The sequence below is a fragment of the Littorina saxatilis genome, linkage group LG17 (assembly GCF_037325665.1).
Source record: "Littorina saxatilis isolate snail1 linkage group LG17, US_GU_Lsax_2.0, whole genome shotgun sequence".
In the NCBI taxonomy this organism is placed as follows: domain Eukaryota; kingdom Metazoa; phylum Mollusca; class Gastropoda; order Littorinimorpha; family Littorinidae; genus Littorina; species Littorina saxatilis.
In genome coordinates this window covers 42,140,102-42,167,498 of record NC_090261.1, presented here as the reverse complement: position 1 = coordinate 42,167,498, position 27,397 = coordinate 42,140,102, and the positions used below count along the sequence as shown (strand labels likewise).

The 27,397-nt window shown below is 41.4% G+C and overlaps 2 protein-coding genes across 5 annotated transcripts in view; both read left to right on the top strand.

The window, feature by feature from the left end:
- Positions 1-14,104, top strand: part of LOC138952972 (uncharacterized) — a 30,231-nt gene extending 16,127 nt beyond the window's left edge. For 2 of the 3 annotated variants that reach the window (XM_070324735.1, XM_070324737.1), the window contains exons 7-12: positions 418-528; positions 2,209-2,303; positions 2,643-2,766; positions 5,629-5,709; positions 6,606-6,689; positions 7,896-14,104. In XM_070324735.1, the coding sequence (XP_070180836.1) occupies positions 418-528; positions 2,209-2,303; positions 2,643-2,766; positions 5,629-5,709; positions 6,606-6,689; positions 7,896-8,716 (1,316 nt within the window). In that variant the 3' untranslated portion in view covers positions 8,717-14,104. The remainder of the gene's footprint in view (positions 1-417; positions 529-2,208; positions 2,304-2,642; positions 2,767-5,628; positions 5,710-6,605; positions 6,690-7,895) is intronic. The other variant, XM_070324736.1, reaches the window with a different exon arrangement.
- A 362-nt stretch (positions 14,105-14,466) lies between these two features.
- Positions 14,467-27,397, top strand: part of LOC138952973 (spastin-like) — an 18,309-nt gene continuing 5,378 nt past the window's right edge. Inside the window, exons 1-8 of one of the 2 annotated variants that reach the window (XM_070324739.1) lie at positions 14,469-15,112; positions 16,714-16,797; positions 20,796-20,879; positions 22,794-22,967; positions 24,165-24,325; positions 25,345-25,474; positions 26,094-26,158; positions 27,284-27,358. In XM_070324739.1, the coding sequence (XP_070180840.1) occupies positions 14,707-15,112; positions 16,714-16,797; positions 20,796-20,879; positions 22,794-22,967; positions 24,165-24,325; positions 25,345-25,474; positions 26,094-26,158; positions 27,284-27,358 (1,179 nt within the window). In that variant the 5' untranslated portion in view covers positions 14,469-14,706. Of the gene's footprint in view, positions 15,113-16,713; positions 16,798-20,795; positions 20,880-22,793; positions 22,968-24,164; positions 24,326-25,344; positions 25,475-26,093; positions 26,159-27,283; positions 27,359-27,397 lie in introns of both variants that reach the window. The other variant, XM_070324740.1, reaches the window with a different exon arrangement.

Sequence of the window (27,397 nt, the reverse complement as noted above, 5' to 3'; positions counted from 1 at the left end):
GAGATCAACGCAAAACACTGGAGAAGATAAGGAAGAGTTACTGGGAATGGATGTAGTGGATCTACAGAAAAACAAAAATCGGTTCAGCGCTGCACGCTGAGAGCACATGTTGAACATTCTCATCGACCAGGTTGTGTCCGGGGTCTACCTGAATATGCCCACCAAATTTGAAGCAGATCCATCAAGAACTTTGGCTGTGCATCGCGAACACACACACACACACACACAGACAGACGCAAGTCGTATAGATGTATCTTACATGGGTTTGTGCCATGAACAAGTAAAAACACTGCCATTGCTTTGTGTGTTGGGCCTATCACTTCAGTTCTGGGTCTTGTACAGTAATCCATTTCAAAAGGTGCTGTCAAATTGTTCATCTGAGCAAATATTATACAGTTTTCTTGCTTGACTTTTTAGGTGAAAAGACAACACTCAACATTATGAAACTCAGCACTCAGTATGTGTCTGCCCAAGAAGGAGGGGAGATTGACATTTTCACCACGGAAGATGGGCCACCCATAACTGCAGGTAAAAATGGTCCTTTTTACATTTAGTCAAGTTTTGACTAAATGTTTTAACATAGAGGGGGGAATTGAGACGAGGGTCGTGGTGTATGTGTGTGTCTGTCTGTCTGTGTGTGTGTGTAGAGCGATTCAGACTAAACTACTGGACCGATCTTTATGAAATTTGACATGAGAGTTCCTGGGTATGATATCCTCAGACGTTTTTTTCATTTTTTTGATAAATGTCTTTGATGACGTCATATCCGGCTTTTCGTGAAAGTTGAGGCGGCACTGTCACGCTCTCATTTTTCAACCAAATTGATTGAAATTTTGGTCAAGTAATCTCCGACAAAGCCCGGACTTCGGTATTGCATTTCAGCTTGGTGGCTTAAAAATTAATTAATGACTTTGGTCATTAAAAATCTGAAAATTGTAAAAAAAATATTTTTTTTATAAAACGATCCAAATTTACGTTCATCTTACTCTCCATCATTTTCTGATTCCAAAAACATATAAATATGTTATATTTGGATTAAAAACAAGCTCTGAAAATTAAAAATATAAAAATTATGATCAAAATTAAATTTTTGAAATCAATTTAAAAACACTTTCATCTTATTCCTTGTCGGTTCCTGATTCCAAAAACATATAGATATGATATGTTTGGATTGAAAACACGCTCAGAAAGTTAAAACGAAGAGAGGTACAGAAAAGCGTGCTATCCTTCTCAGCGCAACTACTACCCCGCTCTTCTTGTCAATTTCACTGCCTTTGCCATGAGCGGTGGACTGACGATGCTACGAGTATACGGTCTTGCTGCGTTGCATTGCGTTCAGTTTCATTCTGTGAGTTCGACAGCTACTTGACTAAATGTTGTATTTTCGCCTTACGCGACTTGTTTGTTGTTGTTGCTTTCGTGGTTTATCCTGTGAAAAAGATTAAAGAAAACAAACATAACAGTGAAAATTGCAAGGGGGAGGGCATTTGGTGACTTCATATGTGACCCTCCACCACGGGATGAGTCGCATGTCACCTTTGCATGATTTTCATATTTGTACATTTTCCTAAAGAGATTTTTATGCTCTATCCAGTGGTGAAAACCGTTTTAGAAAAGAGCAAAAACTGTTTGAGTTATAAGCCTGTGACCAAGGTGACCCTCACACTGTTACCAGACACTCCCCGGACTTATATTAAGCCTAGCGCAGAACCGCGCGAGGTGACATGCGACTCATTTCGTGGTGGAGGGCCACATATCTAGTTTTATTGTATTTGTTTTAGCCACTAAAATACGGTATATGAAAGACACTCAGCTCTAAATAAGATTGAAGAGTTTGAGTGAGTTAAGTGTACGAACATTTTAGCAAGGACATTATGAAGTTATAACAGAACAAGCAAGAATGTGATGGTATTTGGCACAGCTACTGTCATACTATCCTTGCTAATCTTTGTTACCTCAAGTAGCTGTCGCACTGACCTTATTGTCCCTAACCGTATATTATACATCTTGGGTCACTCCTATAAGCTCACCCCACTATTTCTTTGGTCTGCACTGTGTCTTTTGAATTGATCATGCTGCTAAGTCCACTAGCAGCTTGCTGTTTTTCTCTGTCACTTGTACTTTTGTAGTTCTCATGGATGGACCTTGCCTTCACCAGGAAAGACAATTTCTGGATGGTTTCAAGATTTTTTTGGTCTGTTTTTCCAGGGAAATGCATGGTGAAAGTAGTGGTAAAAGATCAAGAAAGAACAGCATGGGAGTCTCCCCAGTCTACGCCGGCACAAAACGAGATTCTCTACAAGGTGTGTACTGTGCCTGAAAGAAAACAATTGTTTTTATGTTGTGCACAGTTCTTTGCACCTTGCAAAATGTTTTAATTGCTAAATGGTTTTAATGACCTGCCTTGTGACATCAAAAGACAAGGGATGGCGAGAAATGGATAATTTAAATTTAGGCCTGTTTGTGATACGCTTCATGTGTGTGTGTGTGTGGGTGCGTGTGTGTGACTTATCTGAAAAAAACTGTTGGAGTAGTTTTTTGTGCATTTGGCAGATTAAGCTTTGCAAACAAAAAGTCCATGCCTAGTAGTATATTACATTATCTTTCAAACTGTTTATCACCGGCTTCATTCTAATTTGCAGAGAGTAGTATCGTATCGTGTCCCAGCCTTTGGCCCAAACCCTGCTACCGACACTCCCGTGCTTGCCAGTGTTGAGCTGTCATGCGTGCAGAGTGGCCAGACCTGTATAGCTGAATTTGTCTACCGTAAGTTGTATACTTGGTTGTTTTGTCATGTTTTTGTGCAAGTTTATGCTTGTCGTGTTCCTCCAACATAAAGGTGCCATGAACTGACTTTAAACAATTTTTTTTAAATCACGTTTTAACTAGGTTGTGATTTGTGCTCTGTGTACAGTGCCACATAAAGTCACATTCTTTTGTGTTAGAGGAAACCATGGTGTAAACTTTTGTAACAGGGGTTTGTAGCCTGGTGGTTCTTGCATCACTGTGTTGTATGTGGTTCAGGATTTAACACCCAGTCAGTGCCAGAAAAAAAATGGACAAAGTTTCAACTGTCCGACTTGATTTGCCCATACGGGTCAAAAGTAGAGCAGCTGTCGCTCTAATGTTTCACTCTCAAATGATATAGCCTTTAGCAGCATGTTGCTGTCTAATGATTAAAGGGCAGCTGTTGGGTTGTGGCTCTCAAAATCTGTTCATCAGAATGAGTTCTCATGTAACTGAAACTATACTTAAAAGTTACTTGGTGATTTTAACAGCTTGATAACACAAGTCCGAAGATTTTAGACATGCTACAATGTCTTTAATCGAAGAAAGTTTGCATTCTTGGCTGAGTCAATGCAGCCCGCTCGAAAATTACTTCCCTTGGACGCGTGACGTCAGCCGAGGAATCGGCCAGGTTGAACGGCGCTCTCTTTATACCGTGTAGTGAGAGCAATCAGGTTGTCTAGTCAAGCCCTAAAGCATACTTCACAGGTAGGTGAAGAGAAACTTAGGATGGGGTGTCTTCTCCCAGGCCAAAATTTCACAGTAAAAAACGGAGTTTATAAAGTGTTTTCCGTCCCCATCCTGCTTTTGTTCAGGTGATCCCACTTGAACCCTGTTTTTGTTCAACTTATTGGCATATAATGTCACGCGTCGAGGGACACAAACACACACAAACACACTCACACACAGACACACACAAACACAAACACAAACACACACACCCACACACACACACCACACACACACACGTGTAATCACACACATACACAAACACACACACACACACACACACACACGCACACGATAACCATTACAATCACAGTTTGACAAATGCATCTTTGATTTTTTTGCGGCCGAACCCCCCTCCCCCATTTTCCACCGGGTGGACTGGGGGAGTAGCAACAGCATGTGAACCACTTTAGAAATAACTTGTGAAGGTTGCAGTTGGTCAGATCAAAGAAGAGAAGATGGGAACATGGGTCCTGAGACGATACCACCACCCTAATACTTTACTTTGTGCAAGAATCAATCACGCGTACGCATTACAGATGCCCAGCTGTACCCTGCATTGTACTGTAAACTTCGCAGCGGCCTTATCAGGTTCCTCGGATGACGTCACTGCCAGGCTAACGCTGCGGCGTCTCTTCTTGTGCTAACAGTTGTCGGTCGCGGATTTTGAGTCGTTTCGGCCTGCCAACTGCTTCGTTTTCTTGCGGATTGTGAGAACTAGCAGAAAGTTTCACTCATTTTCATGGTTTCAAACTAATGATAAAAGTATCTTCTTCTGGACCAAATCAACAGTCTTTAGTTGAATCAACTCGGAAAACTCTTAAACGCGTGTTTGCACGCGACTCCGCGCATTTTTGAGGCCAGGCAACCCGACAGCTGCCCTTTAACAGTATAATACATTTTTTTTAGAACAATGTGATAAGTGGTCTGTATGAACATTCCATGCATCTTTTTTTTCTTCAAAAGGTGATATTAACCTGCCACTACTAGCTATCAAATTTGATGTGATGTTCAGAGTAAATAGCTTTTGTTGCGCATTCATTTGAAAAAAAGCCCCAGTATTTGCTGCATGATTTGTTGTGATTCAGCAGTGGAAAGGTATATATTTTTTAACCTGATTCATAATATGAATGGTTGTCAGTAGTGGTCTAAGTGAATAAGATACAGTGATGTACATTTTTCTAGCAGCCTTTAGGACAATTGTCCTGAAGACTGAAAATCAATAGGACACAGTGTCCTGAGATTGCAATTTCAATAGGACAAAAACACGACTCGTAAAACCGCATTTAAAAAGATTTTTCAGTTTAAATTCTTCCACCTTCCGCGACTGTCATGACTAGATACTCAATGGATTGAATCACATTTCAAAGTTATTTGAACAGTTGTCGGGTTTTTTTCACTGCCCATCTGTCGACAATGTTTTTTAGGTAGGCATCTGACCGTTCTGCGGGTCCCTCAAGTTTTGCTTTCAGGATCATGTCCTGGGTTTTGACACACAATCGGTTTCTTCGAGCCGTACACACCAAGCTCGAACGCACAACTGTTTTTCCTGATATTATGACGAAAAGTAATGCCTTGCGCATGTGCGAACATGCACGGGTGGTTCCCATTGGTTTAAACGATTTATTGCTGAGCCAATGAATGCACTCGAGGCACCATATGGGTTCGGTTTTCTTTTTTTCTTCTTGATCCAACTTGAGGATAAATTAATTCAAAGAATCAGATCCCATATGGTGCCTCGTTCACTCAACAAACTGGTCACACGCAGTGCATACTTTCGCTTGGCAAAACCGAAACCAGCTTTCCTCACGCAGTGTTTACTTTCGCTTGGCAAAACCGAAACAAGCTTTCCTCTTGAAAATTGAACAGTCCGCATGTCCGCTTCATTGTCAAAAACGATCGGACCCTTGACCACTTCTTCTGTAGGTTAATCGGACCTGTGTCCTGCTGGGGTTAAAGCTATAGGTCCTGGGGAAATTGGATCGGTCAGAGACCGGAGACCGACTAAAATGTACATCACTGAAGATAAGTTTAGATGATCTGCTGAAGGCTCAAGGTAGCTGGTTTTCTCTCACTGCAGTGTAAGTGATTTTTGTTGTCTTTTTCATGCAGAACCAGGTGCGGACAGTGCAAGACGACTGGCCACCATTCACAGCAACAAGCCTCTGAGGAAACGCCCATATGTCCCCGATCGTAAGTAGCTTTTTTGTTTAGTTTTGTATTATTGTTGATACAAGCTACCATATTGAGTAGAAGGCATTTCATTTTGAGCAAAAATTTTGCTTTGATGGATGTTCTAAAAAGTAACAAGTAAAATGCAAGCTACAAAAAGCAGGTGCTCCCGCCTCTTTGACTTGACATGATCTTCTTCTTCTTCTTCTTCTGCGTTCGTGGGCTGAAACTCCCACGTACACTCGTGTTTTTTGCACGAGTGGAATTTTACGTGTATGACCGTTTTTACCCCGCCATTAAGGCAGCCATACGCCGCTTTCGGAGGAAGCATGCTGGATATTTTCGTGTTTCTATAACCCACCGAACTCTGACATGGATTACAGGATCTTTTCCGTGCGCACTTGGTCTTGTGCTTGCGTGTACACACGAAGGGGGATAAGCCACTAGCAGGTCTGCACATAAGTTGACCTGGGAGATCGGAAAAATCTCCACACTTAACCCACCAGGCGGCCGCGACCGGGATTCGAACCCTCGACCTTCCGATTAAGAGGCCGACGTCTTACCACCCCGCCACAGCGCCCGTCGACATGATCAAACTACAAAGTTTCATTCATAATGATATACAATTCCAGTACAATCACAATTAGTTTTCTACTGCTGATGTGTGGAAGTCACCTAGACAAAAAATTGTTCTCAAATTTTGTTTGTCACTTCCCCAGAAGACATGCAGAAGAAGTGACTGAATTTTTATGTGACGCCATTATTCACGTTATAAAATCTTTCAGAATTTGTTTGGCTTTTGACGTCAGAGATTTCACTTTGAAAGAAAGGGTAAAAAAAAAAAGATGTCTTGCTTTTGATTTTTTTAAAACCGATATCGTATCTCTTTAAGTAAAGCTTTGTTTTGTTTCTTACAGCTACTGATGATGTCCAGCCTAACGGTGCTGACAGCATCAAGCGTCGCGTCAAGGAAAAGGTCAACAAGAACAGACAGAACATAGGTAAGGGAGAGTCAGTCAGTCAACAATAAGTTGCGGTCTTTTTATATTTAGTCAAGTTTTGACTAAATATTTTAACGTAGAGGGGGGAATCGAGACGAGGGTCGTGGTGTATGTGTGTGTGTGTGTGTGTGTGTGTGTGTCTGTCTGTCTGTCTGTCTGTCTGTGTGTGTGTGTAGAGCGATTCAGACTAAACTACTGGACCGATCTTTATGAAATTTGACATGAGAGTTCCTGAGTATGAAATCCCCGAACGTTTTTTTCATTTTTTTGATAAATGTCTTTGATGACGTCATATCCGGCTTTTCGTGAAAGTTGAGGCGGCACTGTCACGCCCTCATTTTTCAACCAAATTGGTTGAAATTTTGGTCAAGTAATCTTCGACGAAGCCCGGGGTTCGGTATTGCATTTCAGCTTGGTGGCTTAAAAATTAATTAATGACTTTGGTCATTAAAAATCTGAAAATTGTAAAAAAAAATAAAAATTTATAAAACGATCCAAATTTACGTTTATCTTATTTTCCATCATTTGCTGATTCCAAAAACATATAAATATGTTATATTCGGATTAAAAACAAGCTCTGAAAATTAAATATATAAAAATTATTATCAAAATTAAATTGTCGAAATCAATTTAAAAACACTTTCATCTTATTCCTTGTCGGTTCCTGATTCCAAAAACATATAGATATGATATGTTTGGATTAAAAACACGCTCAGAAAGTTAAAACAAAGAGAGGTACAGAAAAGCGTGCTATCCTTCTTAGCGCAACTACTACCCCGCTCTTCTTGTCAATTTCACTGCCTTTGCCATGAGCGGTGGACTGACGATGCTACGAGTATACGGTCTTGCTGAAAAATTACATTGCGTTCACTTTCATTCTGTGAGTTCCACAGCTACTTGACTAAATATTGTATTTTCGCCTTACGCGACTTTTTGATGTCTGAGATGAAACTTGGCCAGGGATTTCTATTTTAACAACACATAGGGCGCTTCCAAAAAAGTTGCTTATAGTCCCGGTAGCTAAGAAAAAAGAAAATCCTACACTGTGTACATGACATAAAAGGCCTCAACATTCCTTCAGATATCTTTGTCACATGTTTTTAGTGTGATTGTTTTTCTTGTTTCACTAACCATCTAGTCACATGTTTTTATTATTTATCTGTGACTTTTTTTCTTGTTTCATTGACAATTTTTGGTAATTTTCAGCAGATCCTGGGGCTGAAGAATACAAAATTGAGCCGATGGACAGCCACCTGCCTGTCACTGTCACCTGCCCCCTTAACGCTAACACCGCTGCAGCAGCAGCCAGTGTGCAGGATGGAGTCCCCTTGCATCAGCAGGACGACCTTGTTCTGGCCAAGGATCTTTTGACGGGTGAAGTGGTGTACCTCCGCACGCAGCAGGGTCCATCGTCCGACGTTGTCATGTATGTGCATGACGCTCAGCAAGCTCTCAGCAGCGGAGGAGATCTCACCAGCTTGACCTTGCTGTCAGACGCTCCACGGGCAGTTTCTGTCCCGACATCAGAATGGAACACTGCTACCACAGGGGTACCCAATGTGGCTAATTCAAACATCAGAGTTCTGGAAACGCCGCGCCGGCCTAGTTCTGACCGAGTTGGTAGCAGCAGTAGCGGAGGACCTACTACTCGCAGAAAATTAAAAGTTTTTTCTCCTTGGGTCGTGGATGAACCTCAGAACCCGCAGCTGGCTAAGGAACAGCCCAGTATCACTTATGTAAAGGTGAACGATCAGCTGAAACGAGAGCCTGCAGAAATGGGCCCACCCATCTTGCAGAAGCGTGTTAGCATCAATAGCGACAGTGTGCCAGGTGTCAGCAATAACCTGCCGTCGGGGACCTTGGTTTCTCTCTCCTCTGCCAATAACCTGCTGTCCCTGAACAGTCTCTTTGCCAGCGGAGTGTTGGAAGGAGTGCGCTTTGACGACACGGGCACCCTTCTCAGCTCTAGCGTTTTTGAGATGGTTCAGCCGTATATTGATAAAATGGATGCTACAAAAGATGCTTAGATACACACCCTGCTCTTGAAGACAGACTCAAAATCAAATGTGTGATCAACTGATTCCAGAAATGAATTATTCAAACAATGACCAAGACACAGAAAATTACAGCCACAAATAAATTGGGGATCTGGTGATAAACTGTTCCGATATCATACAGTGTACGGGTGTACAGCTGTATTGGCAAACATTTAAAACATTGATGGTTTATTCATACAGTCAGCACTGAGAAAATGCAAATTTGAACAACTTCAGGGCATTAATATATATTCCCTCCCAGAGCTGACTAAAAACCTGATAGAGGCAGCATTAGAATTGTCAGTTACAGTTGTGGCGAGTAGCTAATACAAAAGAGAAAAAGATTATGCTTATTACTGCGTTGAAGCACTTTGTTTTAGTGCACATTTTTCATTGTATTACAACTGAGGCACATTGTTATTTAAACTGTATGCTTGCTCGTGACTTGTTAACTATGTATATATCATGTCATTTAGAGTAGTCCATTAGGGTATTTTTGGGTCTCACCATTTATTGGTTACACAGTGCTTATTATTATTTTTGCTTATTATTTCCTCAGCTTCTCAAACTGTGAGGACACAAATGAATGAATTAGATGAGATTTAAATTGCCTCATTTAGACCAGGGAAAAAAGCGAGCTTTGTTTGTAAATGATACAGGTAAGTTTTACACCTGTGTGCCATGCATTTACTTGTTTTTCTCACACTGTACCCTTTTCAAACTCTTGAAGCTGAGACAATAGGAACAAAAATGTTTGCCCCCCGCGGGTTAGGGGGAAGAATTTACCCGATGCTCCCGAGCATGTCGTAAGAGGCGACTAACGGATTCTGTTTCTCCTTTTTCCCTTGTTAAGTGTTTCTTGTATAGAATATAGTCAATGGTTGTAAAGATTTTAGTCAAGCAGTATGTAAGAAATGTTAAGTCCTTTGTACTGGAAACTTGCATTCTCCCAGTAAGGTCATATATTGTACTACGTTGCAAGCCCCTGGAGCAATTTTTGAGTCACTTGAGAAAAAGTGACTCTATGTAATCGGTCAGTGTTAGTCTGTCCGGCCGGCCGTCCGGCCGGCCGTCCGTAGACACCACCTTAACGTTGGACTTTTCTCGGAAACTATCAAAGCGATCGGGCTCATATTTTGTTTAGTCGTGACCTCCAATGACCTCTACACTTTAACGATGGTTTCGTTGACCTTTGACCTTTTTCAAGGTCACAGGTCAGCGTCAAAGGAAAAATTAGACATTTTATATCTTTGACAAAGTTCATCGGATGTGATTGAAACTTTGTAGGATTATTCTTTACATCAAAGTATTTACATCTGTAGCCTTTTACGAACGTTATCAGAAAAACAAGGGAGATAACTAGCCTTTTCTGTTCGGCAACACACAACTTAACGTTGGGCTTTTCTCGGAAACTATAAAAGTGACCGGGCTCAAATTTTATGTGAACGTGACTCATTGTGTTGTGAATAGCAATTTCTTCCTGTCCATCTGATGCCTCATATAATATTCAGAACTGCGAAAGTGACTCGATCGAGCGTTTGCTCTTCTTGTTTGATTAGTGCTTTTGTGAACAAGAAACAATTAACAAGTGGCTCTATCCCATCTCCCCCCTCTTTCCCCGTCGCGATATAACCTTCGTGGTTGAAAACGACGTTAAACACCAAATAAAGAAAGAAAGAAAGAAAAAAATGTTTGTTAGTTTTGTTGAGATGTTGTTGCTGTTTGTTCCTTTCAAGGCACCAGCTATCAAGTGTACGAAGAGGATGGGGCAGATCCTGTTACACTGACATGATGTATTTAACATTTTTAACATCATGCCATGCATATTTACACGTATGTGTGTTGGGGATGTGTGCATGCATTGCATATTGCAATCTTTGTTTACTCCAAGAAGCTTCTCTTTATTTTCTGATTGTTTTTGTCCCTTGGTCATAAAACAGCAAGTGACAATGTATTTTCAAAAACTGCATTGAGCATGTGTTTGAAATTGCAATGAATCAGAACTCATGTGGAATATTGTTGTTCATTGTGGTGCTGAATTGTTAATGTAAATTGTTCATGAGGTGAGCGCAAGATGATTTTCATATTGCATGGTAACGATCAAGAACAGAAGTTTTTGTAGTGATCTATCACATTTTTCTGTTCGACTATGAACACACAACTGTTTTTGTTTGTTTCTTTTTTTAGTTTTATTTGTACATATAATGTCTAAATGTGTCAGCAACAGTGTACAATGACCACTCATGTCACTGACTTTCTTGGGGCAGCATTTAAGACATTTTCCAGGCAACTGTTTATGCAGGTTTTCTTTTTCTTGGTTGTTTAACAATGTATTAAATATGAGATAATGTATGAATTTGCATGTTCTTGTTCTCATCACACGTGTTGACACCATGGCATGTATTACATAAGAAAAGAAAAAAACAAGTCGCGTAAGGCGAAAATACAACATTTAGTCAAGCTCAGTCGAACTCACAGAATGAAACTGAACGCACTGCATTTTTTCACAATGACCGTAGTCCGCCGCTTGTGCAAAACAGAGTGAAACTGACGAGCCTCTTCAGCGCTGTAGTCGTTTCGCTTTGCTGCATAGCACGCTTTTCTGTACCTCTTATCTCTTCGTTTTAACTTTCTGAGCGTGTTTTTAATCCAAACATATCATATCCATATGTTTTTGGAATCAGGAACCAACAAGGAATAAGATGAAAGTGTTTTTAAATTGATTTCGAAAATTTAATTTTGATCATAATTTTTAATTTTTTTAATTTTCAGAGCTATTTTATAATCCAAATATAACATATTTATATGTTTTTGGAATCAGAAAATGATGAAGAGTAAGATGAACGTAAATTTGGATCGTTTTATAAATTTATTTTTTTTTACAATTTTCAGATTTTTAATGACCAAAGTCATTAATTAATTTTTAAGCCACCAAGCTGAAATGCAATACCGAAGTCCGGCCTTCGTCGAAGATTGCTTGGCCAAAATTTCAATCAATTTGATTGAAAAATGAGGGTGTGACAGTGCCGCCTCAACTTTTACAAAAAGCCGGATATGACGTCATCAAAGACATTTATCGAAAAAATGAAAAAAACGTCTGGGGATATCATACCCAGGAACTCTCATGTCAAAGTTCATAAAGATCGGTCCAGTAGTTTACTCTGAATCGCTCTACACACGCACACACACACACACACACACACACACACACATACACACATACACTATGACCCTCGTCTCGATTCCCCCTCTATGTTAAAACATTTAGTCAAAACTTGACTAAATGTAAAAAGATCTACCTTGGACATAGAATCTTCTTCAACCCATATTTTTGTTTTACCAGAGAAACACATGACAAACTTCAGGGGTAAAAATGTGCACAATCCGTTGACTTTGTGACAATTTTTCAAACCAGTTTCCTATGTCCTTGATTTTACTGTCAACATTATGAAGAAAAAAATATCAAACAAATTCATGATACTTTATTCATGTGAGTGTTTTGTTTTTTTTCTTTCTTTGTTTTTTTGTTGTTGAGAATATGCAGGTAATTTTTACCCAATTTGTACAGAGTTGTTAAAAGTAACCACATGTTCTTTTACAATTTGAATTGTGCCATTTGTAATTGTTTGATTTAATTGATAAATGCAACATGTATTACCGAACAATTTCCTGGTTTACAGAAACAAGAATGAATACTTGCACAGACTGAGTGTCTGAAATATTTTAAATACATTAATCCTATAGCATGGCATCCAGAGAGTGTAACATGATTTTTATTCCCCCCCCCTCCCCCCCCCCCCCCCCATTTTTGACTCACATGCGAAGCAAAAGTGAGTCTATGTACTCACCCGAGTCGTCCGTCCAGCCGGCCGGCCGGAAAACTTTAACGTTGGATATTTCTTGGACACTATTCAGTCTATCAGTACCAAATTTGGCAAGATGGTGTATGATGACAAGGCCCCAAAAAACATACATAGCATCTTGACCTTGCTTCAAGGTCAAGGTCGCAGGGGCCATAAATGTTGTCTAAAAAACAGCTATTTTTCCCATTTTTCCCATTTTCTCTGAAGTTTTTGAGATTCAATACCTCACCTATATATGATATATAGGGCAAAGTAAGCCCCATCTTTTGATACCAGTTTGGTTTACCTTGCTTCAAGGTCAAGGTCACAGGAGCTCTTCAAAGTTGGATTGTATACCTATTTTGAAGTGACCTTGACCCTGAACTATGGAAGATAACTGTTTCAAACTTAAAAATTATGTGGGGCACATGTTATGCTTTCATCATGAGACACATTTGGTCACATATGATCAAGGTCAAGGTCACTTTGACCCTTATGAAATGTGACCAAAATAAGGTAGTGAACCACTAAAAGTGACCATATCTCATGGTAGAAAGAGCCAATAAGCACCATTGTACTTCCTATGTCTTGAATTAACAGCTTTGTGTTGCATGACCTTGGATGACCTTGACCTTGGGTCAAGGTCACATGTATTTTGGTAGGAAAAATGTGTAAAGCAGTTCTTAGTGTATGATGTCATTGCTAGGTTTAGTCAAGGTCAAGCATGTGAGTCGTATGGGCTTTGCCCTTCTTGTTTTAACACAAATTGGACAGACAGAATATGGATACTAAACTTTAAAAAGGTGTTTGTATCATTAATTAAATAGAGTATGACATAAATGAAGAGAATGCATTCATTTTCTATTTGATAAACAAATTAAGCATTAAAAAAACGGAAAATTCATGTCGCAAGCTGGACCAATGCAGCTCTGTAGAACAACCCAGCAATGTTTGCTTGCCTTCATGTTAATACATGATAATCATGCTTTTAAGCTAGCCTGCTCTATTCAACGTATACATGGGTGCAACTCTGCCGGCTACACGCCGGCAGCCGGTTTTTGGTTTCATCGGCTGCCGATGTTTTTGTTCCAGGAGAGTTTTTTTTTGGCATTTTAAATACTAAAAAAGCTGGACCCCAACTTTTGCCGGTTTTTGGAATTTTCCAGGTTGCACCCATGCGTATATCATTTAGTGCATTTTGTTGATAGAGGTGTAAGCTGTTGTTAGTTAGCTTTTAACGAATCACCTAATTTTTGTTGTGTAGTTGCTGTTGCTACAGGTAGTTACATTGGCAGATTTGATCTTTGAATGTGTGGGTGTGTGTGTGGGTGAAAGAGGGAGAGAGAGAGAGAGAGAGTGTGTGTGTGTGTGTGTGTGTGTGTGTGTGTGTGTGTGAGACAGTGAGAGACTATGCAAGTTTGTTTTCTGAAAAAGAGTGAATGGTGTTATCTGTGACATTGTTAAATGAAAGGTTATTGCTCTGCTTTTCCCTCATGAAAGATGCAACTATGGATGGGGAATAAAAATATTACCTGAACATTTTGTATGGCTTTTTTCTTTAGATGTATTATTTGTGTGTCCAGTGAATGTTTGTGTGTGTGTGTGTGTGTGGATAATGCAAGTGTTTATTGGTGATAAATACATAACATGATGAATTATTAATAAGTAAGTGAACAAAGAAACTACAACTCAGTACTGCATACGTGTGAACACCCATTACTGTATGATATATCACACATTTTGATTGTATAAGGGTGACAGATTAACTACACACACACACACACTGACACAAATAAAATCGAGCACCATAATAATGACTGTATTCTCATGAATTTTGAAATGGCTTTCCAAAGTCAAAAGAGCAGGACTCAAACATTACCTGACGGGACACAACTACATGTACTAGTTGAACTAGTCATTCTTTTTCGCATCTCTCAGGTTGGGTCTGCTGACTAAACTGCTGCTGACCTCATCGCAACATGCACAACACACGCACAGTCACAGCAAGCTCAGACTTGCTTTTCCTGCCCGACTACCGAGATTTCCCAATGTAGAGGGGGGTTTCCCCAAAATGACGTCATTTGCACACTTCCTGTTTTCCCGGCAGCCAGTGCCAGAACATGGCGGAATGCTTCGATTATGCAGCGAAAGGGACCCGGGCCTCCGAGAGGCTTTGGACGGCGAAGAGACGGTAAAGGCAAGAAACCGCCGAACCGCAACTACAGATCTTTCCACGGGCAAAACATCCGCGTTTTTGCAGCCCCGCTTTTGTTCATTTTCGCCGTTTTACGGACGTTAGCGTACCAGCTTTGGATCGTTCTGGTGCTCCTCCGCTGCCGCAGCAGACGAGCTTTGACTCTGCGGTCAGCTGGCTCGAGGGCGTCTGATGAGGAATCTCCTTGTCTGTCGTCTCCCATGGCATCCAACGACAAGGGCCGACACGGGGTAGGTCCCGGGGAGCCTGCCTTAGCGCTCCAGAAGCATCACCACAGGAAGGCATTCGAGTACATCTCCCGTGCTCTCAAGATCGATGAAGAGGACTCAGGTTTGTTTACATTCAGTCTCACTCTGTTGCTATGAAATGGGGATGCTGGACCGTTTGGTTCGCCAAATAATGTTGACTTGTCCATCTTGAGGAAACAGTGGTTAAACCTGAATCAACCTGTTCCGTGATTTGCTGTTGTACGCAGATCTAAGTTCATTCAGCATCACTTTCACATCAGCTGAAACTAACCGGTACCCAAACTAACTCATGATCAGTTGCAGTGACATGCTGCTTTTGTCTCTGTTTAATTTATGTCAATTGTCATGCTGGTTTTATTGCTGTTTTATGTCAGTGTTTTGTTTTTTAAGCTATCAAAGCCTTCTGATAAAACTAAAGGGAAGACGTGTTGGGCAGAACAGTGCCAGGTGTATTGATGTACTATAGCTCCGCAGCAGAGGAAATTTATTGATCAGCTTCTGGTTGTAGGAGTTTATTGGGTTATGTTCTCTTGGTTAATCACATCTGGTGGTGCCTGGCTGTACAGTGTTGCTGAGCTGCAAGTGCAACAGACAGAATCACAGACTTCTTACTTTTAAGTTGTATTTATGTGGAACTTCAATTTCAAATGCCTGGTACTCTCTGAAAGCCTTTTTGTTACACATTTTAGTTGATACATGTACATAGATGTTTGTGACAGTTTCTACTCTTGCAGGCATGGGAATTGTCCGCCAAACGACGGATTTCCGCCGAATTTGTTTTTTTGTTCCGCCGAAAATGCAAAAGTGTCCGCCGAAAAAATAAAGGGGGGAGGCACACAAAAAAAAGCACCGGTTACTTTGGCCTTTGCGCAAAAGCCCGCGAAAACTTTCCGTACTTTGTTCACGCACTGCTACCGCCCGCCTCAGTTACTTGAACTTGTATGTTTGAAAGTAAACCAGATTGCACAGATTGTGTTACAAGTTACATGTTCCTGTTTGTCTCAGATCAATTTTTTAACAAATTTAAACCATATAATACATGTATATATTTTTTTCTTCAAAAAAGCAAAAATTGGTACATTTTTGTACTAAAAACTCTGATTCTAAGAACAGAATTTAATGGCAAACTTGGAGCTCAGATGACACCAGATTGCACCATCTGGGTTCTTTGGAGAAAAAAATTTCCGGGGGGGCATGCCCCCGGACCCCCCTAGTAAGGCTAGGCGCTTCGCGCCGTCGACATGACGCTTCGCGTCTTCAGTTATAAATTTTCCGCCTTTTTTACAATTTTCAATTCCCATGCCTGTCTTGAAACCAACAGAAACTATACACGAAACTATACATATTGGTAAACTGTTCCTGTCACTTTTTATACTACACACCGCTACAGTTCAAGTTTTTGTTTGTCCCTAATTAGTCTTATCCCTTCACCCTTGGCCATCTGAGCAACAGAAAAATAATGCCTTTTGCTGGCCATATTGTTAAAAAGCATCACTGAATTGGTAATCATGATTCATATTATTGTAAAACAGAAAAGTAAACCCCCCCCCCCGTCCTGATTTCAACGTTCATGTTTCCAATTAACTTTGAACCAGTACAATGCCTGGGAACAAATATGTCGTTGACACAATTTTCATGTGAATCCTGTGCCTGGATTAATATGAATTTGTTCTCTTGTTTCAGCGCGCAAAGACATTGCAGTGGAAATGTACAAGAAGGGAATCCATGAGCTGGAGAAAGGCATAGCAGTGGACGTCGGTGGGGAAGGTATTTGAACAAACCGACCCCCCCACACCCACCTCTAAATATGTTAGATTAGGGTAACATGATAAAAAAAAGCAAGTCTCGTAAGGCGAAATTACTACATTTAGTCAAGCTGTGGAACTCAGAATAAAACTAAACGCACTGCATTTTTTCACAATGACCGTAGTCCGCCGCTTGTGCAAAACGGAGTGAAACTGACGAGCCTTTTTAGCGCGGTAGTGGTTTCGCTGTACTGCATAGCACGCTTTTCTGTGCCTCTCTTCGTTTTAACTTTCTGAGCGTGTTTTTAATCCAAACATATCATATGTTTTTTGATTAAATTACATATTCTTACCCAACTCACATAGATAGCAATAACTTCATTTTGTTGCTAAGGTATTGAAGCACTCATCCATGGTAACACGGGAGGTAACTCTTAAAATCAAAACTCTATACCAAATAAGGTATGGTCCATGGTAGTTACCTCCCCTACCGATGTCCTGCGCATGCGCCGGACATACACCGGTGACACTCATTCCTTTTCCTTCAACCCACGTTGCATGACGTGTTTGAGGTGCTCAGGCTTTTTCTTAAGCCATCGGCCTATCTTTCAGGGAAGGCCATCGAATCTTGGTAACATATCAACGTCCTTCTTCACTTCTTCAGGAATCGGTGAGAGCGTTCCTTTTTTGTATTACGAGAAGATTTCTTAGTGTTTTTGAAAGTTTTGCCACTTGTCTTTTGTAACAGTTGTCCGCCATTTTTTACTTTCAAAATGGCCGACAACCTAGACATAAAGAGAAAACTAAGAGCTCTGCCAAGCAGACTTGCATGCTCACCTGTTTCTCAATTGGGCAAAACGGTTAAACCTGGCGCTAAACCACGAACTTCTTCTACTACTCATAGCTCTCAAAGTTCTAAAAGGTTCCTTAGCGAGAAGTCGTCTTTGGTTTGAGACTTTAACCTGATAAGCAGCATTCTATTCTATTGTTGATAGATACCGCTTCTCCCTCAGTTGACATTTCAGCTTCGGTTAATAACCACAGGTGTTACAACCATAATGAAGTTAAGCGAGAGGAGCTTCTTGTCCTCTTTTTGTCATTGTTTATTCTGAGGTTCAGGACATGTTAACTGCTGATTGTGAACAAATAGCAAGTTAGGCTTCTCTGCTGCTCCCTTCCGGAGTAGGTAACGCACGGTCGCTCGCACGGGTTCGTTACAAACGGGTTGGGATGTGAAGAGCATGTGTCCGCTACTTCCGGTAGTAGGACAACAGTGTCTTCCGGTCGCCATTCGTTGGATCCGGTTGATGCTGATGCTTACCAATCCACTGCTGGTTCCGCTTCCGCGGCTGCGGCTTCCGGTGGCAGGATGGTATTGCCTTCCGCCGATAACACTTCCGTGTTGGCGGTTGGCATTCATCAGCCTTCGGCTTCCAGTTCCGCTTTTGCGATTTCTGCTGCTGTTGCACAGGCTGCATCCACTTCCGCTTCCAGTGTTTCAGCTGGCATGAGGCAGGTCGATGGAGGATCCGGTCAAGGACTTCCATCTTCCGGTTTTTTTCCCAACCTCTTCCGGTTTTGGCCGATGTTGCCTCTGTGGGGATGATTTCCGAATCCCATCCATTCGATGATCGTTGGGATACTCCGGAACAGGATGAAGAGGATATATGGAAGACGATGCTTCGGAGGCAGATGGGGATGCCCCTTTTCGACTTCCGGCTAAGCTGCCATCTTTGTTGGCATTAGCAGCAGAGGTTACTACACGCTATTTCCCTGAGGGGGTAGCTGTAGCATCGTCATATGCTGTTCCTCCACCCTCAGCTTTGGCTGATTTTGCGCCTTCTCAGGCTGATTTCCGGATCTCACACTTTCGATGATTGTTGGGATACTCCGGAACAGGATGATGAGGATGTGGAAGACGATGCCTCAGGCAGATGGCGATGCCCCTTTTTCGACTTCCGGTTAAGCTGCCAACTAAGTTGGTCCTTAGCCGCAGAGGTCACTACACAATATTTCCCTGAGGGAGTAGTGGTAGCGTCGTCATCTGCTGTTCCTCCACCTTCAGCTTTGCTGATTTGAGCCTTCTCAGGAAAATCTTCGAACTTTTAAGTTCTTAGAGCATCCCTCGGTGGCATTTGAACTTGCGAAAGTTTTCCCAAATGATTCTCATTTTCCACCACTCCAGCGCTCGGTGAAGCACCTGCTGCGGCATTGCCTTGGCTTGCGTCACCTGCGCAAGTAGCGCATCACTCGCTGAGCGCTATCCGTAGGCCTCGGTTAACACCAAGCCTATGAACTTAACTTATTCTTTTGTTCTAACTACGGAACCGCTTCCGGTTACACCGGATTTGACGAACATCCTTTAGGCAATTGTACGGGAATCATACAGACGCTCAGGGGCTTCGGCCTCAACTCTGGATTTGGTTCAGAGATCCCATAGGGGTTGAACGTCTTCGATTTACACCTCACATTTGGCTGACTTGGACCAAATGGCGTAATGTTAACGGAAAGAACTCCACTTCTTCCCGTTCAATGCAGGTGGCGAACCACATCCTGGCTTTCTGGCCAGGGAATTTTCTCCTACTTCTTTGAAGTAAGACGATACGCGATATCAGTTACACTGTAACAGCTAGGTTGCACTATTTCACTTAGGGGCGTTATCGCCAGCGTGATAAAGGGAGCCTCCCTTCGGTTTGCTGAAAACAAATCTCCCGTCCCGACTTGGGATTTGCTCCTAGTTTTGGAGTATTTGAGATCGGATTCTTTGAGCCGTTACAAAAGCTAGCCTTGCTAATCTAACACGGAAAGCGGTCATGGTTACTCTACTAGCTTCTTCCAGAAGTGGAAGTAAGTGCATTGTCTGTCTGGTTTTGCTATAGACATCTCTTTGGAGAAAGACGGATCTATGGCTCTTAGGTTTCGTTCAAATTTTCTCGCAAATAAGCATAAACCAGCTCCGATAATACAATTCAAACCGCTGAGCAATATTTTGGCTCCGTTAGAGCCATTTTTAACCAATTGACCATTTCGAGTTTTGAAAGCTTTTCTGACTCGCACTGTTCCGTTTAGATCACCAAAACAAAGGCTCTTGTTCATATCCATCAACACTGGTAGAGGCAATGACTTAGCGAAGTCAACCGTAGCTAGATGGACTGCAACATTGATTAGACATGCCTACAAGTGATGGCAAGAAAAGGGGGGGGGGGGGGGGGGGGCAGTCAGTCCTCCCTCTTCAGGCAGCACGGACTCAAGAAGTCAGAGTGTGGGCCTCTTCTTTAGCTGTACTCAAGTATGGAAGACTTGCAGAAGTTATGTATGCAGCTTATTGGACGTCCAAGGTCGTATTCATGAATTTCTATCTGCGGGATATATCAAGTACCCGCCATTATAGTACACATGGTCTGCCGGCTATAGTTGCTGCCGGACAAGTACTTACAAGATATTGACTGTGAATATTTCCCCACCACCTTAATTAGCAATCTGCTATCTATGTGAGTTGGGTAAGAATATGTAATTTAATATAAAGTTTCAAAAATAAACACAGACAGACACACATACACCACGACCCTCGTCTCGATTCCCCCTCTATGTTAAAACATTTAGTCAAAACTTGACTAAATGTAAAAAGTAGGACTGGTAGGTGTTGTTTTGTTTTTGTTGGTTATTTCCCTTGGTGCAGATCACACACTCTTTATTTTCTGTGGGTATGGAGTGCTAAATAGTAAATGTCCCATTCTCTATCAAACTAATTATTTTTTGGGAGTGGTACCAATAAAAGTTTCAGGAAAAAAAGGTCGGTAAGATTGCCCTAATCCATAAATAATACATTTCCTTCTAGAGCTTATGGATTATCACACACGAAAGTGGTAAAAAAAAAACACAACCATCACTTTCTCCATACCATGAATATGAAAGGTTGGAAAGTTGTCGTATTAAAGAAAAGTGTTTTATTTAAACAGTGAGACTTGTCATCTTGCTGTTTAATTTGTGTGGAAACTTCCTTGCTCATCTTTTTTCCAGGTGAAACATTCCAGCGAGCCAAACGCTTGAAAGAGAAGATGATGACCAACTTGGTGATGGCCAAAGACAGGCTGGAAGTATTAGGTATACATTTTATCAAGTGCTTTTTTGTGTTCATGTTTCCTTTCTGTACTGTGTGATTTTATTTGCTGCTCAGTGTAGTCTGTTTTTTTTCTCTCAGGGCTGTGATGTCTGTACCTGTACTGTCTTCAGTCTAACTCTAAGAGTGGTCTTAACAGTGTAGCTGTTATTGAAAAAAATACTTTGATTACCATCTTTACTGTGAATAAATTTTGTTGTAATCAAAATGCTGTAAATAATATTTAAAGGCACAGTAAGCCTCCCGTAAACCATCACAGACACTGTCAGGCTTTTACACACAGTTCAAACACCCTTTCGTTTGAACACTCACCGCTTGAGAACATCGAACAATTTAGAGCGAGCAATTTTCAAAGAATTTATTTTTGTGTGGCGAGCCGGATTGTCTGATCAGACAATCGGGCAGCGCGTTTTGGCGCTAGACCTAACTTTTAAAAACTAAATAATAAATTGACAGCTTGTTACACAAACATTCTTAAATCACAAAAGAATTCTTTTTTCATCAAGACAAGATCAGTACAACTCGAAGTTTTGAAAGTTTAAAAAAAGATAGCCTGGAAGTGTGTCCCGCAAAACGTGGTTCTTGTAACAGAAGAATGTTCTGCGTGTCGCCAGATTTTTTTGAACGGTCACCCGCCACTGCTCAGTTTGTGTGACTTGCAGCTGTTTGTTGCGTTTTAGATTCAGAGGTACACAATAACGTGCTATTGCATACAACGAGTCGCATTGAAATCACAAACTGACTACTAAATTGTGAAAAAAAGGAAAGTGGATCGCACGGGTTCACGATGGCTCAGGGGTTAGATAAACCACGAAAACAGGTGTGTGGTTTACGCGAGCTAAATAGCCATTCAAACGAACTATTAAATGCTATTGCAAGTGTGTTCGATAAGGTTCGAACTGCTTTTTTCATGAGAAGATTTAAATCGTTCTGTAAACCATTTTAGTCATACTGGGGCTTTAACATCACGCTGTGAAAACATGCATGGCAGCATAAATTTAGTGTAGGGTTACAGAGGATGACCAATTCAGCCCATGAGTGTAGAGAATCTGTGTTTTGTACCATATGATATGGTTATAATTAAAATGTAAAACAAAAAAAACCCACCTTTTAAACCTTTCTTCTTTGAATATATATCTGTATCTGTATCTGTATCTGTCTGTTACGCTGCACTTGTAGAACAAGTCATCCAGATGTCTGGCATTGTTGCAGCGGAGTGGGGGTGCGCAGCTAGTTCTTTATCGTCGTCTGGCTACTGCCAGCGCCGACTTGAAGCTCTCGGTCGATGCCGAGTTTACAGTTTCTTCATCTAATTGGTTCCAGGCCACTACAGTCTTTGGAAAAAACGAATGTCTGTATTGCTCAGTGTTACAGCGTGGCACAGTGAAGCATCTGCTATTGTTCCTGATGTAGTTGTCTACTGGATTCGAGGTGCTAAAGTCTCTGGAAGATTGACGTGGACGAATGAGACGTCCTGGTTTTTGAGGGGTCAGGAACTTGTCAGGCGGGATTGCCGGCACCAGCCCCTCAGATATATATATATATCTGTGTGTTGATGGTTTGTTGTTGTGAAATGTATTCTGAGAGGTGACCCTGCTTCAACCATGTTTGTTTGCAGTGTTATTGTATGTTGCTTTGTTTTTTAGATTTCAGATGCATGCTGTAGTTTTTTATGTGTAGATGGTGGACTTTGTTTGCCAAGTTGTACAAGCTCACAACATTCTGGTCTTGCACACAGGTTTTGTATTGTCTAAGCTCCTATAACTGTATCAGACACCGTTTGTATACATGTCCATTTTATTTTCATTGTTGTCTCAGTATGATGTTGTGGGGCTGCTATTATTTTTGCTTTTTATTTTGATTTATCTATGGTGTTGTTATTGTTTGCTGTGGTCCAGACAAGTTGTTGCAACAAATGAGAGTGTCCTCTGAAAGGAGAGGTGAAAGGAGTGCTGATAGCAGAAAACACTCGCAGGGGGATGACATACGTTTATGCAGTACGCCTCGTCCAGTGGGGGCCGTCCCCAAAACTAAAGCATCAAACGCTGACCGCACTCATTCACAGCCTCAAGGTACCTTCATCTTGTTTAAAGACTTTTTTTGGGGGGGGGGGGGGGGGGGACTGGGCTGTATTGGTTGAATAGACGAATTCCGAATATAACTCTGTCGGAAACACGTGGTAACATGCTCTTGTCCCTTCACACCCCTCGCTAGTAATTGGCCCCTCCAATATTTCTATGAGGTTTTGCAAGAAAAGGCCCCTCTTCCATAACCCATTCAAACCCGACGGAGTTTTTATGGAGTTTTGTATAACGTAAGTCGGATACAATGAACATTTACACCAGAGTGCTACGGGAGGGATACGCTATCTTATTGACTGTGTTTTGGGAAGGGGGGAGGGGCTGCAGTTAGGGTGGTAGTTACTATGGTTTTTTTTAGTTCTGTGTAGATCAGTTTAGTGTCTGTTGTAGGTTACAGTAGAGAAAAGAGTGTAATAGTGATAGGTGTTGAGAACTTTCTCATGTCAGCTGATCTCAAACAAAAGTTTAGCTATGCATCTAAAGTGCAGTTCAAACTGTTGTCACACCTATCTTTTCTTATTTGTTTATACATTCATGCTGTATTTGCTATGTCTGTCCTTTGTTTGAACTCTGCATGTGCAGTGGAACCCCCATTTTTTACCCCCCCCCCCCCCACCCCCCCTCTTGAGAACTGGCCTGGTCATAGCCTCTGTAAATGTACTCTATTTGAAGACCCCTCATTTGAGACTTTCTTAGATTTATGTAGGGCTTTATTTAATAGGGGGGTTCCACTGTATAGAGCATTCACATCTTCTTGATTTTTAAAAATTTTTTTTTAAAGTAAGCTGGTGTTGTTCTTTTTCTTTCATTCTATGTTGTGTTAGTGGGTGTTGCGGTTCTGTTGTGTTTGTGTGATTTTATTCCTGCACATTAATATAGTCATTCATTGTAGAATTGTTTATGAAATTTCAGAGACAAATTTATATATTTTTCAAGCTGAACTTTTCATAACCGCATTTATTCGTAATGGCTGTGCATTATCAGTTTCCAGTACTGTTCAATATTTTTGTACCATTAGGCTTGTGAAATTCATTGCATGTTTGAAAGAGATGTACATATTTGAGTTTATACAGTCATCTTTCACTGTAGAGCTATGCATTTATTTAATTAAAAAAACAAATTACATTAGCATGTGACTTAAGTGATCTTATGGTGGAGTTGTGTTTTTTTCCCCATGGATTATAACAGTGTCGACGAAGCCAATGAGAGTAGGTCGCCAGGCCATAACAGTTCACAAAAGCAACACTTTGCCTCGCAAAAAGTCTGGCAGCAAGGAGAGAAAGCTGTCAAATATGTCTCCAAACCCTGGGAGACGACCCACTCACTCTCGGCAGTCTTCACAGCCAGATGTAAGCTCTATAAGTTACATGTATTTGTCTTTGTACTTCAATGAAACGATGTATGCAGAAATTAAGGTTCCACGTTTAATTTCTTTTCTGTTTCATCCATTTTTGTATGTCGGTGCAAAATTGGAGCTTCTGTAAAGCATTTGGTTCCTGGGAGTAGATAAGAACCATTTTAGATGCTGTGTTCATTAATGGAGGAAATAGTACATAGATGCCAACCCTCCTGGATTTTCCGGAAATCTCCCGAATTTTACAACTTCTCCCTGCTTATGTTCAAGACTAAACGGTCCCCCTGGACCCCCTGGCTCCTGGATTTTGACTTCAGAAGGTTGGCAGCTATGATAGTTGTATGTTTTTCCACACATTTCACAACACTGCAATCTCAGTTGTCTTTTTTATTCAGAAAAAAGGGGAGAGTAAATTCAGTATCAGAGGTATTACATGTAGTTTGACTCAGTAATACACCATGCTGTTCAAGTGTGTCTCTGAGAAATTGATAACAGGGAAATGTTCAGGCAAAGAAAAAAACGCTGAGATAATGGAACCAAATAAAAACGCTTTAAGCTCATAAGTAAGAAGGGGGAAAGACTCTCTTTTGCGGGCGGGGATGTAGCTCAGTTGGTAGCGCGCTGGATTTGTATCCAGTTGGCCGCTGTCAGCGTGAGTTCGTCCCCACGTTCGGCGAGAGATTTATTTCTCAGAGTCAACTTTGTGTGCAGACTCTCTTCGGTGTCCGAACACCACCGTGTGTACACGCAAGCACAAGACCAAGTGCGCACGAAAAAGATCCTGTAATCCATGTCAGAGTTCGGTGGGTTATAGAAACACGAAAATACCCAGCATGCTTCCTCCGAAAGCGGCGTATGGCTGCCTAAATGGCGGGGTAAAAACGGTCATACACGTAAAAGCCGTGGGAGTTTCAGCCCATGAACGAAGAAACAAACTCTCTTTTGCAGTAGGTTAAGAAAAAAAGCATGATTGTTTTACTGTGTAAAGGATGTTCTGCATGTTCCTTTTTTCAGACGTTGAAAAACAACGATGGAAATCGAGACGTATCAAACGTGAAACTGAAGAACTGTGACAAGAAGCTGGCAGATCTCATTCTCAGTGAGATAGTGGACAGCGGCCCTCGAGTGGACTTCAAGGATGTTGGTCAGTATCTGATGTTTGCAATTTTTTGTGTCTTTACAACTAACACTTTTTGAAAAAAGATATTGTCACAGTGGATATACTCAACCCACTGTTGCTTTTTTTGGGGGGGGAGACTTCCATTCATGCACACACTACAAAAATACAGACAGACATTTACACACACATGCACGCACATACACTAGCACATACACACACACACACACACACGCATGCAGGCATGCACACACACATGCACACACACACACACACACACACACACACACACACACACACACACACACACATGCACACACACACACACACACACACACACACACACACACACACACACACACACACACACACGCACTCTGTATAACTTAATCCTGCATAGCACAGCTTGGTAGAACAGAGCACAGCACATCATTACAACACATAACGCAAAACACAAGACAAGACACACATACTGCACTGCTCTTGCATGTAATGGATGGAGGTAACCGTTGGTTTCAAAATATCTTCAACATTTTTGGTAGATTTTAAAGATTTTTACAGTTCCAATTTTTTTTTTCTACTTCTGGTCAATCACAGTTGAAGTTCACTCTTCTGAAATGTAACTGTATGTTTTCCTCTTTTGTAGCTGGTCAAGAAACAGCTAAGCAGGCCTTGCAGGAGATTGTCATCCTGCCTGCCCTAAGACCAGAGGTAAGTCTTGGTTGTTGGCTACCATGAATTAACTTTATATTTTGTTTCTGTTTTTTAAATATTTATTAGATTATCTGTTCTTGTATACTGTATAGAGAATTGTGATTTGTTAAGAGCTAGTTATTTAGTTAGTTAGTATTCAATGTGAATTGTCCAAGATAACTCAGGGTAAGTTAATGTCTCTTGGTACCAGGCCAAATGGAATCGTTTTTGTGACCATGAACAAGTGTTTTATACCATGAGAGTATGGAAGGGAAAGGAGTAATAGAAGATGTAGCACTAATCAGTGACTGGTTAAGTCAACACAAGAGGAGAACAGTGTACCAGCACGGTTGGCCTAGTGGTAAGGCATCCGCCCCGTGATCGGGAGGTCGTGGGTTCGAACCCCGGCCGGGTCATACCTAAGACTTTAAAATTGGCAATCTAGTGGCTGCTCTGCCTGGCGTCTGGCATTATGGGGTTAGTGCTAGGACTGGTTGGTCCGGTGTCAGAATAATGTGACTGGGTGAGACATGAAGCCTGTGCTGCGACTTCTGTCTTGCGTGTGGCGCACGTTATATGTCAAAGCAGCACCGCCCTGATATGGCCCTTTGTGGTCGGCTGGGCGTTAAGCAAACAAACAAACAAACAAGGAGAACAGTGTGCACACTGGGGCTGTAAACACACTTGTCTGTAGTTCTGTACAGTGGAACCCCCCTTTTAAGACCTAAAAAAATCTGAGAAAATCAGGTCTTAAAAATGAGGGAGTCTTAAAACGGGGGTAAACTTACTGAGGCTATGAACAGAAAGTCTAAAAAAATCAAGGTCTTAAAAGGGAGGGAGTCTTAATAGGGGGGGGGGGGGGGGTGTCAACTGTATCTTTTTTGTTGTTGTCACCTGTTGATGTTCCTATTTTATGCTGTTGAGCCTTTTCACTTTGATGTGTGAGTCCCTTGTGTGTCTCCTTTGTCTGTTTGAAATGTCTGTTGTCATATCTTGTGCTTTCTGTCTGCCACTGCCTTGTTGAACGAGAATTCTGTTCTTTTCTTTCCCTTCTTCTCTCTTCCTTCAGCAGTCTGTTCTGTCTTCCACTCTGTCTCTGTTTCTTTGATTGGCAACCTACTGATCCGCTGTGTTTTGTTTCAGCTGTTCACGGGTTTGCGAGCACCTGCCAGAGGTCTGCTGCTGTTTGGACCACCGGGTAATGGAAAGACCATGCTAGTGAGTACAATCTTTTGCTTGTACAGACAATGTAAGGTT